Raw genomic sequence first — 16,598 nt, 5'->3', positions numbered from 1 at the left:
ATTCATGTTTGAAAGTGATGTCTATTTGAGTGGCAGACACAGCGACAAATCAGAGAAAGATCTGACAGAATAGGGTGTGCTCAACTGTCCTGAGAAGAGAGAGGAAAGGGAAGATACTTTAGAGGTAATGCAGAGAGGAGAAGAGGCCACAGGACAGTAGGAGAGAGACGGGTTGCAGATGAAGACTGAATGAGCCAAAGAAGGAGCCAGAAGATTAGAGCAGCTTATTTGAGTTAGTTTGAGTCCATACAGAGCAATTCAGAGGCTGAGAGAAAAGCCAGATTGAAGAAGTTAGTTGGGAAAACAGTTGGAGCCAAAACAGCCAAGTTGAATCAGCTAGCCAAGAGCTCAGTAAGAGCAAGAAAGGGTGAGCTTATTAAGCAGTAAGTCTCAGTGGCTGAAAACATCCTAGGCCTAGGTTAGATTGTATGGAGGCTGGAAGCTTCCAGGAGTAGGCCCACCTTAGTAGGACAAAATCACAGACAGTCCAGGTGAAACAAGTAATTGTCACATATGGGTTGTGCAGGGACCATTAAGAAATTTTGGAGTTACTCATAATTCAAAATAGGCAGCCAAAACTGGCCTGGCCATAAATATAGGCTCTGGGTTTCAGTATGCATATGTAACTAAACCTAGATGAAATTTTATCTTTTAAAAGAATTTAATGATAAATGAATAAGGGAATATGTTGGAATGCATTGTTCGATTGGGAGAATATGACCCTTCTTCTTCTCTATTCTACTTCTGATACATTTCTCTAATCTCTAGACCATCAGTTTAAACAGGATGGTCTTGCAGGACAAAAGACCACAGAAAAATAGTTTTTCATGTTTGTCTGTATTAGGGTACTTGATCCCCAAGAGTTATTGACAGTTGTGGGCTGCCCTGTGGGTGTGCGAGTCAAATCCAGGTCCTCTGGAAGAGCAGAGAGTGCTCTTAACCACTGAGTCATCTCTCCAGACCCAAGACCTAACAACTCAACACTAAAAGATCCAGTCAACAAATAGGTAAGTGATACAAACAGATGCTTTCAAAGTGAAAACTAAATACATGGGCAGTGGTTGAACATTTTAAACCATTGGGGGATGTAAATAATTACTCTATTGAAATTCCACCTCATCCTAGTCAGAATATCTTATCATCAAGAAAACAAAAAGAAATGATAGGGTGAATGCAAAAGAGTGGGACCCTTAAACTGCCAGTGGGAACTGACACAACGGGAAATGAGTTCAGTTCCCTCACAAACTAGTGGAAGTCCCAAATGGCCTATCTGTGCTCCTCCTGGATGTGCATGGAAAGGCACTGAAGACGACATGCCATAAAGATGCCAGCACACTCATGTTTATGGGGTTGCTGCTTATGATAGCCAAGTCCTACAATAATCTCAGCGTGTATCTGCAGACGAATGGGTGATGAACACGTGGCAGATGCACACAGCGGAGAATTGTTCACCCATTAGGGAGAATGAAATCCTGTCATCTGCAGGCACAAGCATAGCACACTATGTTAAGTAAAACAAATGAGCCTCAGGAAGAGAAGCATCAAATGTTGTCTCGTGTATATGAAATCTACCCAGAAAGGACTGAAAAGGGAGGAGAACTGAGACGAAAAAGAATTAGGGTCAGCAGGAGGGCAGAGAGGAGATGAGCGTCAGGGAGGGCTAGCCAACAGACCTGACATAGGATTACTTTTTATAAGTATGAGAGTGTCATAATGAGACCCACAGTATTGTTAGATTATTAAATACTAAGTGAAAATATCCTGGCAGGTTTTTATTTTAATCAGCAAAAGGACTGAAGATGGCTAGCATAACACAATTTTACAAATATTGGACTAAAGCTAGAGCTACAAGTCCGTAAGATAGATCAATGCAGGAAGCAGCAATCCTGCGATTAGGCCTTGACACTGTACGTTCATTGGTGTTGTCTGTGTATTGGTGCCGGGTGATGTATGAATAGGGAGATGAGATTCTTGATTTGTATCTAAGGCTGTCTCAGATATGATGGCGAGCAGTAGTGAACATGAAGTAGTTACTTGAGCATGATCTCAGGAAGCATTTAAACTTGAAAGATCATACCAGGCAAAGAAGAAGCCAACTGAGAACATAATGAACAGAGCACCATAGGAAACAACTAGCTCCCATGACACCCAGGGCCTCGGGAATGCCACAGTGAGACTCTTCCACTTGGAAGGAAGTGAGAGCATGTGCTCCCAACTCTATTTCACTGCTTGAGCTCTGTGCTCAGTGCTCTTACTATCTTTCCTATAGGCCACTCTTCAACTAGAGGTAGTCTGGGAGGTGAGGTTTCTTGGCCTATGAGATCTTCCTCCTCTCTAGGAAGATGAATACAGAGGGAAGAGAGCAGACACTCCTGAAATCATCTGCCGTGGTCTTGACATTGTTAGAGATAAGCTGAAATGTTGACAAGTGAGGATGACAATTCAAGAAGGAGAGATGAGATATACATACACTTGCATGCTTGCAAAACTATGATTTATTTAAGATGCAGGGGCGGGGAATCTATTTTTTAAAGTGGAGAAGAAAACAAAGCGTAAGGGTAACTTTACAGATTTCATAGAAAAAGCAATCTTGTTTGACAAAGACACAGGAACACTGGACAACAATGTTAAGAGAGAAGCTTTATGGTGGGGCTCTTGGGGCTCAGCTCACGCATGGTCTACATCAGGAATGGTGGGTGACAGTGTTCAGCAGCAAGAACCACTAGAACATGCTGGGCGGCAGCAGGTGGTGTGGCAACAGGTGGGGCGGCAGCAGCTGGAGATGCAGCACTGGGGCCTGCAGCAGCTGGACACACAGCAGCTGGGGCGGCAGCAGCTGGAGATGCAACAGGTGGGGCGGCAGCAGGTGGGCTGGCAGCACACAGACTGACAGCAGCTGGGCCTGCAGCAGCTGGACACACAGCAGCTGGGGCGGCAGCAGGAAGGCCTGCAGCAGCTAGAAATGCAACAGGTGGGTCTGCAGCAGCTGGGTCTGCAGCAGCTGGGACGGCAGCAGGTGGGCCTGCAGCAGGTAGGCTGGCAACATACAGACTGACAGCAGCTGGGCCGGCAGCAACTGGACACACAGCAGCTGGGGCGGCAGCAGCTGGGGCGGCAGCAGCTAGAAATGCAGCAGCTGGGGCGGCAGCAGCTGGACACACAGCAGCTGGGCTGGCAACAGGTGGGCCTGCAGCAGCTGGGCTGGCAGCAGCCTTGGCCACAGCCCTCCTCAGAGCAGACAGAGCCACAGCAGGAGTTGACCATGATGTCAGAGGTGGAGGTTCCGAGTGGGTTTACAAGAAAGCGGGTTGGAAGGTTTGGAAGTGGGAATCTCCCCGCCCACACCCCCTTTTATACCGTGCCGAGGGGTCATTGTCCTCAGGTACAGCATTCTTTCCTTGTTATTGTTTATGTTAGTAAATAGGTAATTATCAAATTAGACAAGTTTCTTTTCCTGGTTAAATGATCAGAGTTAATGGAAAAGTTTCCTTTTCCTGGTGTGTTAGGGCTCATTGTCAGCTCTTGATGAGCCATCTGCTAAGTGTCTTATGGGCTTTAGTTCCTTCTAGAAGAGTTTTCACAAGACACTGTGTGTCTCGTCACTCTGTCCTTCAGTCTCATGCTTCACCGCACAACTTCCCACTCTTAAGTAATTATGACTCTTACATATCTTTTCTTGTGACTGAGGAGGATACAGCTACCTTAGTTTGATGGCTCATCTTTGACTCAGGTGGGGCGAGGTTAGACCCCGGTACCTCCTATGTAGACGTTGGTCCAGTTTCTAGGTTTTTTTTTCAAAACTGGAAATGGGACAATCTGCAGGCAGTAAGCTGGATGGTAAAATGTTGGCTCTCATTCATTTTTTTTTTCTGCCAAAACCAGGACTCTGAAACTAATTTTAATGTCACTTAGGAGAGTTTTGGCTGCAGAGCTGAGTTATACCATAAAAACGCACGTTCCTAAGTTGTCCCCTCTGGCCTTATTTCCTTGTCATCCGTCTTCCGTCTTCAACTGACCCTGCCAACCATGTCATCTCTGTTTCAAGACATCATGGAATTGCCTCTCATTCAGCGGTTGTCAACCCGTGTGTCGTGGCCCCTTTCACGAAGGTCACCTAAGACTCTCAGAAAACACAGGTATTTGCATTACTGTTCTTAACAGTAGCAAAATTAGTTATGAAAGAGTAATGAAGACGATTTTACACGTCAGGATAATCACATGAGGGACTCTATTAAAGGGTCGCAGCATTCAAAACTTGGGAAAACCAGTGGTCTAGCTTGTCCCCAACCTTCCTGTGTCTGTTGAGCCCCTGGGCCTTTTAGACACAAAACACTCTCCTGCTCCACAATTCAAATGGTTGACTGGACTGCCTCTGTCAGGTCTCTCTCTAAGAATGCAATAACAGGAAAATGATTGAAAGCTGGTATTGAGAAAGGATTTAACTTGTGTCTGTTCATCTCTGTGCTCAGAGGAGAGACTTCAGAGGTGCAAAGTCTCCATCCCACTGGCTAGGTTATTAGAGTTTCTGGTAAGAAGCTATGCTGCCTTCGCTCCCTCCGTTCAGCTGCAGAAACAGAGTAGCTGGTGATGACATCATCATTAGGCTCACTTAAAGACAAATCCCACTGCAAGACTTTCATCTCACTGGCTTGCGAAGCAAACTTAATTTTCATGCTTTGACTTTAGGCTTCTCTCTGTAGTGCTGAGGAAAGAGAAAGATCGAGACATTTATGTGTCCACGGTAGTAAAATGCTTGCTAGATGTGCTAAATCACAGCGAGGGAGTAAAAAAAAAAAAAAAACAAAAACCAATGGACCATTAGAGAGATCTCTCTGTGGATTTAGGGAAAGAAAGCGAGGAATCTCCTTGGGGCTGGGACTACTCTGTTGTAGAACACCTGTCTAGCATGCGCAAAGGCCTGTGGTCCAGCCCAATGCTGAAAACACATGTGAGAAAAAAGTCAGGCCCTCTCGCCCGCAGCTGAAACGGTGAGTACATTCCCCTTTGCAATCTACGAACAATCACAGCTACAACACGGCTAGGGAGCGTGATTGAGTCGTTTGGGAAGTGTCGAATATTGCCTTTGCCCACCCTCTTCCAAAATAATTGTTCACTTAATAAGTCTGTAGTAGAACACGTGTGCCCAAAGCTTATAAAATTGTTCAGTTTATCCCAGGGCCCAGCAAACCTCGAAACCCCCTCCCCTTAAATCTTCCACAAAGCATAGCTGTACTTGTGTTGTGCTCATTGCTCTTCTCATCCTTTCAGAATATCGCGATAAGTCAGTTAAGTTGTACCAGTGCGGTTAGAATGAGGCGGAGACGTCGATATTTGGCATGAAGGAGTTGAGTGGTATCTTTCAGAAACCTGGTGCGGGCTGAGGGTATATGTTGTCAAGCATCATGTTAGCACATACAGTCATTTTTTTTTCCCCACAAATTTTTGGTATAATTCTTGTCTGTAGCTAAAAAGAATGATGAGGTGAGTAACAGTGTCTTGTTTATAACCTCATGATCTATACAGAGAATGCAAATAGGTATGTCTAGTGGAAAGTCATGTATTTCCAATAAAACTAACCTCCTTATAATTGAAAATAAAGCACCATACTAATGAATATATGTTGAGTGAATACATTTATGATGAATGAATGAATGAATAAATATATTAAATATGTAATTGAATAGATATTAAATAGTATTATAAGTCCCGATAATATGTGATATGTGTAATAAAAATAATGGACATTATTCCATTGATTTACTCCTCCTTGCTCTTAAAATATTTTCATTGCTTAGTCTAATCTTGCTGTTTAAATCTAGCTAAGCATTTCAGTTCACCTGATTAAAAGTAATCTTTATTGTTAAAAAGGCATGCATATACTAGAAATGTATAAATGTTTGCTTGCATCACAATAGCCCTTAAGGAAGTGTAGCCTAAGGCCAAGTCAAAGGGGACATTTCCTCTCCAAGAATGGTTATATATGTCTTGACCATATACACACACAACCCCAAAGAATCACTGCATCACTGCATCCAACCGCTCCAACTGGTCTTTGTTTTACTTTGCTTTTCCTTCCTTCCTTTCTTTTTTCCTTCCTTCCTTTCTTCCTTCCTTCCTTCTTTCCTTCATCCTTCCTTCTTTTTTTTTTCCTTTCTTTCTTTTGTGGGAATTTGGTATCGGAATTTAAAAAATTTCTTCTCTTAGTCAATACATCTCAATTACAGTCTCCTCTCCCTCTACTCCTTCCAGTCCCTCCCCTACTTCCACTCTCCCTCAGATCTGCTCTTCCTCAGTTTCCCTTCAGAAAAAAAGCAGGCCTCCCAGGGATATCAACCGAATAGGACATAACAAGATACAACAAGACTAGGCACAAACTCTCATATAAAGACTGGACAAGGCAACCGAGTAGGAGGAAAAGGATCCCAGAAGCTGGCAAAGGAGTCAGAGACACCTCTACTCTCACTGTTAGGAGTTTCACAAAAAATCCCAAGATAAAACACACACACACACACACACACATGCACACACACATACACACACACACACACACAAAACATATATGCAGAGGACCTAGTGCAGACCTGTGCAGACTCCGTGATTGCTGTTACAGTCTCTGTGAGCCCCTAAGAGGTCTGCTTAGTTGATTCTCTGGGCCATTTTCTCCTGGAGTTCCTGACCCCTTGGCTCCTACAATCTTTCCTCCCCCTCTTCTGCAGGGTTCCCTGAACTCTAGCTAATGTTGGCTGTAGGTCTCTAGACCTCTAATAGGTATCTGTAAACAGTGTAGCTTAGTTTTATAGAAATTTTGTAAACATTGCATAGACTATCACTATTCATACTTTCCCTGCTTTTGCTTGATGTTATAGTCTACCTGGGAACAGAGTTCCCCTAATGTGGACTCCAGTTCTCCCTACCTGCTGTTTCACAGGATATGTATTATTCCCTTTCTGTGAGCCATTTACTTCTGAACAGCAGCACGTAACAACAACCAAGGAGGAAGTGACCAAAAGTGTGACTTTCCTCTTGGTGACCAACTAATATTCTCCCTTTGTCACTGGCTTTGATGATTCCATGTGCTGTGAGGGAGTTTCGAAGCTCTCACTCCAATACTGTAAAGAAAACAAATGTTCTCGGCAACCACAGAATTGAATATGAGAGCGTACCACCCTTCCAGGTTGGTTCTAATGTGAGGCCCGGTGCCAAGTGACACCTTTTCCGAAGCTGTGTGACATCCAAGGACACAGACATCGTAGCCTGTTGTACCTGATTCCACAGACACACCTAACAAATGTGTTGTTTTAGCTGTTACATGTTTAGGGAGTGTAGCATAATTGTTGATTATTACTCTAGATTTGTTTGGCCTTTCATGACCCATAAAGGGGAATAATGCATTGAAGCAGATATGCTAGAATATTCCTAGTCATGAGGTTTGAAAACCCAGTGGAATGCCTGTCACCTGTGTGAGCCAATAAACTCTGAGTTTACTGAGGGATTAAGGGGCAATTGAGGACGATTTCAGCAAGAAAAATAAGAAGACACAATGACATTTTATTTGTGTACCTTTAAACTTTCAATTTATTTAAGATGCAAAAATCTTGTTGTTTTGTTTTGTTTTTGTTTTTTTTTTAATATAGCACAGAACAAATTACTGCAAGAGTTCATAGAGTTCAAAGAATGCTCAAATGTGTGTTCACGTTAGACAGATTCTAAGCAGGTGGGAATTGTCCCAAACAGTCTCAGTTGTATCAGAGGTTTTATAATGAGACTCCTGGGACTCAGCACACAGGCGGTCTACACCAGGACTCATGTGTGAAGAAGAACAGGAGACTGTGGGTGACCGTGCTTAGCAACAAGAGCCACTAGAACATGCTGGGCGGCAGCAGGTGGTCTGGCAACAGCTGGGGCGGCAGCAGCTGGAGATGCAGCACTGGGGCCTGCAGCAGATGGACACACAGCAGCTGGGCCTGCAGCAGCTAGAAATGCAGCAGCTGGGGCGACAGCAGGTGGGCTGGCAACACACAGACTGACAGCACTGGGGCCTGCAGCAGCTGGACACACAGCAGCTGGGGCGGCAGCAGCTGGGTCTGCAGCAGCTGGACACACAGCAGCTGGGGCGGCAGCAGCTGGGTCTACAGCAGCTGGACACACAACAGCTGGGGCGGCAGCAGCTAGAAATGCAACAGCTGGGCTGGCAGCAGCTGGAACTGCTACAGCAGGGGCGGCAGCAGCTGGAGATGCAGCAAGAGGGCCTGTAGCAGCTGGGACGACAGCAGCTGGGCTGGCAGCAGATAGACTGGCAGCGTTGGGGTCTGCAGCAGCTGGACATACAGCAGCTAGGGCAGCAGCAGCTGGACACACAGCAGCTGGGGCGACAACAGGTGGTCCTACAACAGGTGGGCTGGCAGCAGCCTTGGCCACAGCCCTCCTCAGAGCAGACAGAGTCACAGCAGGAGTTGACCATAGTGTCAGAGGTGGAGATGAGTTTAAGAAGGTTGTTGGAAGGTTTGGAAGTGGGAGTCTCCCCGCCCACACCCCCTTTTATACCCTGCTGAGGGGCTGTTATTCTCACATGCAGCATTCTTTCCTTGTTATTGTTTATATTAATATAGGTAATTATCAAATTAGGCAAGTTTCTTTTCCTGGTTAAATTTTCACGGTGGATTAAAAAAAAAGAAAAAAAGTTCCTTTTCCTGGTATGCTCATTGTCTGCTGTTACTGAGCCACCAGTTAAATGTCTTTCCTGTTTCAGTTTCTTCCAGGGGCACCGTCACCTGACATGTGACATCCTGTGCATCTTGGTTCTCTTCACTTTGTTCTCATCTTGTATGGCCCGCTGCACCTGTAGGCCAGAAATGTGCTGATGCCATTCCATGAATGTATCTCTTACAGTCTAAGAAATTGAGACTTCTGCTGAATGTACACAAACTCATACATAGACTTAAACACATATATGTGCCTAATATTTTAATAAAAGATATGCAGAGACAAATAAAAGCACCAACGAAAGGTGTTTTGTTAGTTATTGAGACTTCTATATAAATTTAAGGCATTAAGAAAGACATTTCCTGGCCAAGATAAAAAACTCAAGGGATGATGTATGCTGGAGAGGTTGTGGAGGAAGGGGAACCCTCCTCCATTGCTGGTGGGGATGTAACCTTGTACAGCCACTTTGGAAATCAATCTGGCACTTTCTCAGACAATTAGGAATAGTGCTGCCTCAAGATCCAGCCATACCATGCCTGAGCATATACCCAAAAGATGCCCCTCTATTCAGTAAGGACATTTGCTTAACTATGTTCATAGCAGCTTTATTTGTAATAGGCAGAATCTGGAAACAACTTAGATGTCCCTCAACTGAGGAATGGATACAGAAAGTGTGGTACATTTATATGATGGAATATTACTCAGCAATTAAAAACAAAGAAATCATGAAATTTGCAGGCAAATGATGAGAACTAGAAAAGATAATCCTGAGTTAGGTAACCCCAAAGCAGAAAGACACACATGGTATATACTCACTTATAAATGGATGTTAGCCATATAATATAGGATAAACATACTAAACTCTATCTATAGACCTAAAGAAGCAAACCAACAAGGAGGGCCCTAGAGAAGAGGCTAAAACCTCACTCAGAAGGGCAACAGGATAGGCATCAGAAATAGGAGAAGACAAGGACAGGACAGGAGCCTTCCACAGGGGACCTCTGAAAGACTCTACCCACCAGGGTATCAAAGGAGATACTGAGACTCATAGCCAAACTTTGGGAAGAGTGCCAGAATCTTTATGGAAGAAGAGGGAAATAGAAAGACCTGGAAAGGACAGGAACTTCACAAGGAGACCAACAGAGCCAAAAAACAAAAAACCTGGGCCCAGCGGGGCCTACAGAGACCAAAACTCCAACCAAGGACCATGCATGGAGAGGACCTAGAACCCCTCCTCAGAGGAAGCCCATAGGATTCTCAGTTTCCAAGTGGGTTTCCTAATAAGGGGATCAGGGCTGTCTCTGACATGAACTCAGCGGCTGACTCTTTGTTCATCTACCCCTGGGGGGCGGTACAGCCTTGCCAGGCCACAGAGGAAAATGATGTAGCCAGCCTTGATGAAGCCTAATAGGCTAGGGTCAGATAGAAGGGGAGGAGGTCCTCCCCTTCAGGAAACTAAGGAAAGGGCATAGGAGGAGAAGAGGGAGGGTGGGTGGGGACAGTGGGTGGGACTGGGAGGAAGGAGGGTGCTACAGCCGGGATACAAGGTGAATAAATTGTAATAAATAAATTATAGTTTTTTAAAAAAGAAAGACATTCCCTTATACCTCAAAAAGCAGAATATGTTACTTTTTAAGATCTATTTTTTTATGGCTTTTGCTGGGGGGGGAGTGACTCAATATTCAGTTTTTGTATTCTTATTTGTAGGAGGTGTGGGGATGTATGGATATGCATGTGTATGCAGGTGTTTGTAGAAGCCAGTCAATGACATCACACAGAGCTGGAGTTAAAGCCAAGTTCCGAGTCCTCTGACACAACTGATCCTCCAACTGGACTCTTATAAGCACAGCAATGGCTGAGCCATTCTCTCCAGCCCCAAAGATAATACCAGTCCCTGAGCCAGTGGTTCCCGCAGCTGGCTATATGGTGGCACCACCATGAAGAGTATTGCAAACTGGCCAGTCTTGGCTTCTGCCCAGAACCGTCCTTAGGGAATTGGTCTGGAGTAAAGTCTGGAGCTCAAAAGATTTTCCATCTTCTCAGATTCTTTCAATGGGCATTGATGTCTGAGACCCAACTCCTTTAACCGTCCATATCACATCCATTTGTGTCCACTTCAACTAAGAAAACAGGTTGCAGAATAATGAAATTTTAATTAATGGCATGTGACTAACAGAGAAACCGTTCTGAATTACAAACAATGCACTTTAGGCACTTTAACACTCTTTTCTGTTATAAGCTACTCTATTACCAACACCGACAGACTCACATGGATAAGAGAAACTGCTCTAGCTTGAAGCACAGTGAAAGATTACTATAGAGAGACCCTTCCACTGAGTGACCTTACAGAGGAAACTCAGAGGTGGGACCATCACCATTCCACACGCTGGATAAATTCTGCCCACAACCTATTTAAGTAGAATTGATACTTAACCTCTGGAGCACACTGACAGATACCTCTTTTTTTTTTCACACCGAGTAAAAGGTGGTGAATAATTTTTTTTTCCCCGTTACAGAATTTTCTTCCTCTTGGGCTGTTTATCTTTCTGTCATTTTACGACACCATAACGGAAGGACCCTGATAAACACGGCAGGAGTGGGAAGGGGCGTGGCTGATATTTACATATGCTGTCCATTCTAAGAACTGGGTCAATTTCCACTGAAGATGTAAATAAACCAATGCCTGGTGATCATTATTACTTTAAAGGCACGGTAAACAAACCAGACTTCCCCGTTAGGCATCACGGATGCTATGTAAATTCGCAGTCCATCTCTTTAGTAAATACCTCCTATGTATTCTCTATGTAGCTAAAATATACTGCCCGTAGGTGGGATTCATTCTGGCTTTTTTTTTTTCTCCATTTGTATCTTTACCTAAATAGAGACACAAATAGCTATTTTTGACAGAGAGAAAAATAAACCTTATTTTGGATTCATCTATGTTACTTTATAGTAAAAAAAAAAAATATCCAAGCTTCACTTACATATTTCAGAACATATATTTAAATAATATTGTTGGGCCTATGGTGGAAATGATGCATGCTAAGAACTATTTGTGAGGTAATAACAGTGTCTGCCTACTGCTGATTTAATTTCACCTTGCTCTTTAAAAGTCATTACATCCTCTGACATAATCTGATTGGCCTGCTCTTTGATCACCTCCCCCTAAGGGGGGGAGCAGCCTTACCAGGCCACAGAAGATGACAAGCAGCCACTCCTGATGAGATCTGATAGGCTAAGATCGGAAGGAAGGAGAGGGGGACCTCCCCTATCAGTGGACTTGGGGAGGGGCATGCGTGAAGAAGGGGGAGAGGAGGTGGGATTAGGAGGGGAGGAGGGAGGGGTTTATGGGAGGATACAAAATGAATAAAGTGTAATTAATAAAAGTAAAAGAAAAGAAAGTCATTACATGTCATTTACTTACACCCTGATGGTTGTAAGTATTTGGTTGTAGGAAGTCTCTGTGCTCACAGATAAGGGGAAGCTGGAATGTTAAACACATAGAGTCATTCTTTCAAAGGAAGTGGTGCATGGCCTGCTATCCATCCAGAAGGATGAGAGCAGGTGTGATTAATAGCCTGCTGACCTTTGCACTACCTGTGTGGCCAAGACCGCATCGATCCTCCCCTTATCGTGAGCTTGTTTTCCTCAGTCGATCTATAGAACCTGTCTTTACAGAAGCTGTCACATGCACTCAATCTATAGAACCCATCTCTATGGACAACGTCACATGGACTTTAGGGAGAGTTTCGGGGCAGTCACATCCAATCTTTACTTAGCTTGCTTTGTTCCTCGAGGAGATTTGTGTGTGCTTTGTTGTACGTAAGGAATCAGGTTAACTGTCACCAGGTAAGCGTTCACCAATTTGTGCTGTACTTAAATGCACCTAAAATAAACTACTCAGAGTCAGACTCCCGAAGTTTGAATCAATACCGGCTATTTAGTCATGTTGAACCAAACTGCTTTCTTGCCTCCCACAGATTGTTACTCTGCTGTCCACAGTGGTTAGAGAGCCCCACTCTTTTAGCATTATTAAAAAAAAAAACACAGGAAGATATATGAAATATTCATGTGCAATATAGAAAATAATTACTAAGCCAGTATCTACCCACCCAAAGCCCGGTGGAGACTCTTTGCATCCTAAAGTCGAGTTCCCATTTGTCCTTCTTGACTGTATCTCCTTCTCTCCCTCCACCACAGATTCACTAGTCAAATTTTTTGAAGTAGTCTTTTTTAAATTTCTTTAATTAAAAGTTCAGTTACCTAGGTTTGCATCTTATGAAGTTTAGTTTTGCTGTTTCTTAATGCTCTACGGGGCAGAATCCCACTCTAGGCATTTTGAATTTCAGTTCTTTTGCTTAGTGTTCCAGTTATGCTCACTTTGTGGTATATGTGGTTGCTGTGCTTTGACTATTCAGAGTATCCACCAAATGCTATGTGTTAACCACTGGGTGTTGTAACACAGAACATCAACATTAGGAGGTGTTGTGAACCCTACCCTCAAGAGGAGGAACAGCAGGAGACGTTTATAGCTCATGGAGGCAGGCCCTCCATTGGGATGTGTCTTAGTATTTCTGTTGCTTTGATGAACACCGTAACCAAAAGCACTCTGGGAGAGAAAGGGTTTGTTTGAGCTTACACTTCCATATCAGTCTGTCCCTGAGAGAAGTCAGGGCAGGACTCAAGCAGGACTCAGGGCAGGACGGGAACCTGGAGGCAGGAGCTGATGCAGCCTTAAGGGAGTCTGAGCACACAATGCAGGTGGCTCCTTTGCTCTGTGCTGTGTTCTGGGGGGACGGTGGTAATTGTTTGTAAACATATGCTACTTTCTCTCCACATGTCTGCCCTACCTGCCCCTCTCCTCCTATGTCGAGTGGTCACAGGTGGTGATAACTGAATAGCAGTGCGAAGAAAGGTCCAGACACTTTGCCTCTAAAAAAGGAAGGGCTGCAGTCCTGCTTGCATTCTAGAAGCTCCCAAGTTGCCAAACGATGTCAACTGGGTCGGCACTTACGGAAGGCACACTTCGTTTCCACTCCTATAATGTTGTCTTCCTGGACGTTTCTCCCAGGCTCCTCTGGAGAGCCTTTTCTTGTTAATGCTTCCTGCCAAAGTTCCCGTTTAAGGTTCCGCTTTTGCTAAACACAGCAAAGCACACACTTCTTGCAGCCCCTTGAACTCAGCCTGCTTCAGCACAGTACGTGCTGATATCTCCTTTAGTGCATGCAGGAGCGCAGAGGTCGGAACTCTCCTGCCTAAAGCCTGCTCTTTGTAGAAGACTGTCTGCAGGAAGGATCCCAGGTTCTGGCTCTAAACATCCATATTTATGTTTCCAAATGAAGATTTCTGCAGGCAAAAAGCTGGCATGCATGTGGTCTTTTTTGTTTGTTTGTTTTGTTTTTAGAGATGGACTACAGAAAAGCTAATAGGTGACAACAGAAAGGGAAAAGAAGACAAAATGCCTTTGTATTTATTTGGCCACAAAGATCTATATTTATTTAAGGTGTAGGAAAAACTCCGTTTTGGAAATGGGGCAGATAACAAGTATTTTCATGGGGGTCACATAATAGTTTCAAGGAATCTAAAGGTAATTGAGAGTTGTGTTCATATAGGAGAGAAAGAGTAACAAGAGTAACAGATAGGATATACTGTAGGCAAAACCAGCAATCTAACTGGAATTGAGGGTTTACATCTGGCATCTTAGGATTCAGCCCGCAGGTGGTCTACACAGGGGTTGTTGGTTGGTGAAGAACAGGAGAATGTGGGTGAGAGCCCTCAGCAACAAGAACAACTAGAGCATGCTGGGCGACAGCAGGTGGTCTGGCAACAGGTGGGCCTGCAGCAGCTGGACCCACAACAACTGGAACCACCAGAACAGGGGCGGCAGCAGCTGGACACACAGCAGCTGGGGCGGCAGCAGGTGGGCTGGCAGCACACAGACTGGCAGCACTGGGGCCTGCAGCAGCTGGGCACACAGCAACTGGGCCTGCAGCAGCTGGACATACAGCAGCTGGGCTGGCAGCAGGTAGGACGGCAGCAGCTAGAAATGCAGCAGCTGGGGCGGCAGCAGCTGGGCTGGCAGCACACAGACTGACAACAGCTGGGCCTGCAGCAGCTGGACACACAGCAGCTGGGCCTGCAGCAGCTGGACACACAGCAGCTGGGCCTGCAACAGCTGGATACACAGCAGCTGGGCCTGCAGCAGCTGGACACACAGCAGCTGGGCCTGCAACAGCTGGATACACAGCAGCTGGGCCTGCAGCAGCTGGACACACAGCAGGTGGGCCTGCAACAGCTGGACACGCAGCAGCTGGGCTGGCAGCAGCCTTGGCCACAGCCCTCCTCAGAGCAGACAGAGCCACAATAGGAGCTGACCATGGTGTCAGAGGTGGAGGTTCTGGGTGGGTTTTCAAGAAGGTGGGTTGGAAAGTTTGACAGTGGGAGTCTCCCTTCCCACATCCCCTTTTATACCCTGCCGAGGGGCTGATGTCCTCATGTACAGCATTCTTTCCTTGTTATTGTTTGTGTTGATAAATATTACATGATTATAGAATTAGGCAAGATTGTTTTCCTGGTTACGTTCTCAGATTGTGTAGGAAACACAATCTCTCTTCCTGCTGTGTTAGAATTCACGTCAGACTTCCTGAATTACCTTTCCAACTTAACATCGTCAGAGGGCACTGTCACGTGACATTTTGCCTCTAGAATATACTACACATCAGTCTCCATTCACATGGCCTAGTCTGTCTATCCTGGTGGGACAACAATTCTTCTTGCATTTACTTGTCTCTGAGCACCCAGGGGAGTAAGCTCATGGTGCAGTCTGATTGCTTCAGGGCAGATTGTCAGGAAAAAAAAAAGTTTGAATGTGAAAAACACGGCACTGATTTATCTCCTGCCAGCTGTGATTCACGGCCCAGTGTTTAGACTTTCTCATGGGAAACGCAGCAGTATTTTCAGATACAATAGTTAAGACATGATATTTTGATATTTCCTTTTTTTTCCCAGCACAAATACCCCAAACTTATCCTTAGGGCATCTCAGGGGAAGTTGGCTTCACCATGAGATCCAGGCCCCTCGGCTCGCTGCTGTGGAGCTGGTTTTCTCTACTAGGTATTGTCTTTCTGGCTTCAGTGGGCCACACTGACACATTTCCCATTTTTTTTTAAAAGATGCGCTTGCCTGCCCGCCCACCATCGCTCACGGTGTGTGCTTCTCTGTTTCGCTAATGTGGACCCTGCCATGTTGGGCTGGTCCTGTGAAAGGCCCCAATGCCCTTTTGCTTTGTCGTCTGGGTTGTCAGTCAGCATTTACTCTCTAGTTGTATCTTCCATGAACAGGAGATGATAGGTACTGATTTCCAACTCAGAGGACATCTGCCTTGGTGTTTTCACTGTGAAAACACAGTACATTCTTAAAGACTGAAAACTATGCCTAACTCAACTCGTAGCTGCTGACTCTTTGGAAGAAAACAAAACAAAACAACTCCAACCGCCTCTTACGCTGTTCCATCTCTGGAGTCAAGGGGCCCTGAGGAAGGAGATCCTGGTTTTATGCCATGAACTTTCAGGTTCCTGCTGCCTTTCACTGTACAGCACCTGGACAATGCCCGTGTTGGGCTCGTTCCCGTAAACTCTATTTTTCTGAATGTCTGGGGATTATGAATGCTAAGAAAGGGTAACTGTGCTGAATGGCAGAATCATTTCTCCAAATGCTTTGGTCATGCATGAGAGAAAACACTAGTAGGGGTTGCAGATTTTTTCAGAGGCAGTGTCAAATCCCCAAACAGACTAACTAGAACAAAACCAACTAACTAACTAACTAAATGACTAACTAACTAACTAACCAACTAACTATGTTGCTACCATGAAGGTGAACAATACTGTGAGGACTGA

The 16,598-nt window shown here is 44.9% G+C and overlaps 2 protein-coding genes across 10 annotated transcripts; both read right to left on the bottom strand.

Annotated features, from left to right (window-relative positions):
• Positions 1-2,706: 2,706 nt before the first annotated feature.
• LOC110539723 (keratin-associated protein 4-7-like) lies at positions 2,707-3,264 on the bottom strand. 2 transcript variants are annotated; one of them, XM_060386754.1, is made up of 2 exons: positions 3,023-3,264; positions 2,707-2,977 (listed from the first exon to the last, which is right to left on the bottom strand). In XM_060386754.1, the coding sequence occupies exons 1-2, from the start codon at positions 3,262-3,264 to the stop codon at positions 2,707-2,709; spliced, it is 513 nt and encodes a 170-aa protein (XP_060242737.1). The 2 variants fall into 2 exon arrangements, with proteins under 2 accessions (XP_060242737.1, XP_060242736.1); XM_060386753.1 differs by having other exon boundaries at positions 2,707-3,264.
• A 4,579-nt stretch (positions 3,265-7,843) lies between these two features.
• LOC110539722 (keratin-associated protein 4-6-like) lies at positions 7,844-15,081 on the bottom strand. 8 transcript variants are annotated; one of them, XM_060386746.1, is made up of 3 exons: positions 14,975-15,081; positions 14,705-14,839; positions 7,844-8,204 (listed from the first exon to the last, which is right to left on the bottom strand). In XM_060386746.1, exons 1-3 carry the CDS (start codon positions 15,079-15,081, stop codon positions 7,844-7,846), a joined length of 603 nt encoding a protein of 200 aa, XP_060242729.1. The 8 variants fall into 8 exon arrangements, with proteins under 8 accessions (XP_060242729.1, XP_021482215.1, XP_060242731.1 ...); XM_021626540.1 differs by lacking the exons at positions 14,705-14,839; positions 14,975-15,081 and adding an exon at positions 8,250-8,461; XM_060386748.1 differs by lacking the exons at positions 14,705-14,839; positions 14,975-15,081 and adding an exon at positions 8,250-8,461 and having other exon boundaries at positions 7,844-8,183.
• Positions 15,082-16,598: the final 1,517 nt, after the last annotated feature.

The sequence above is a fragment of the Meriones unguiculatus genome, chromosome 7 (genome assembly GCF_030254825.1).
Source record: "Meriones unguiculatus strain TT.TT164.6M chromosome 7, Bangor_MerUng_6.1, whole genome shotgun sequence".
Taxonomy (NCBI): Eukaryota; Metazoa; Chordata; class Mammalia; order Rodentia; family Muridae; genus Meriones; species Meriones unguiculatus.
Note: the sequence above shows the minus strand (reverse complement) of the source record. Positions and strands in the feature narration are given on the sequence as shown.

Coding starts and splice junctions, on each gene's coding strand:
- LOC110539723 (XM_060386753.1), bottom strand. CDS start 3,264: ATGGTCAACTCCTGCTGTGGCTCTGTCTGCTCTGAGGAGGGCTGTGGC.
- LOC110539722 (XM_021626539.1), bottom strand. CDS start 8,461: ATGGTCAACTCCTGCTGTGACTCTGTCTGCTCTGAGGAGGGCTGTGGC.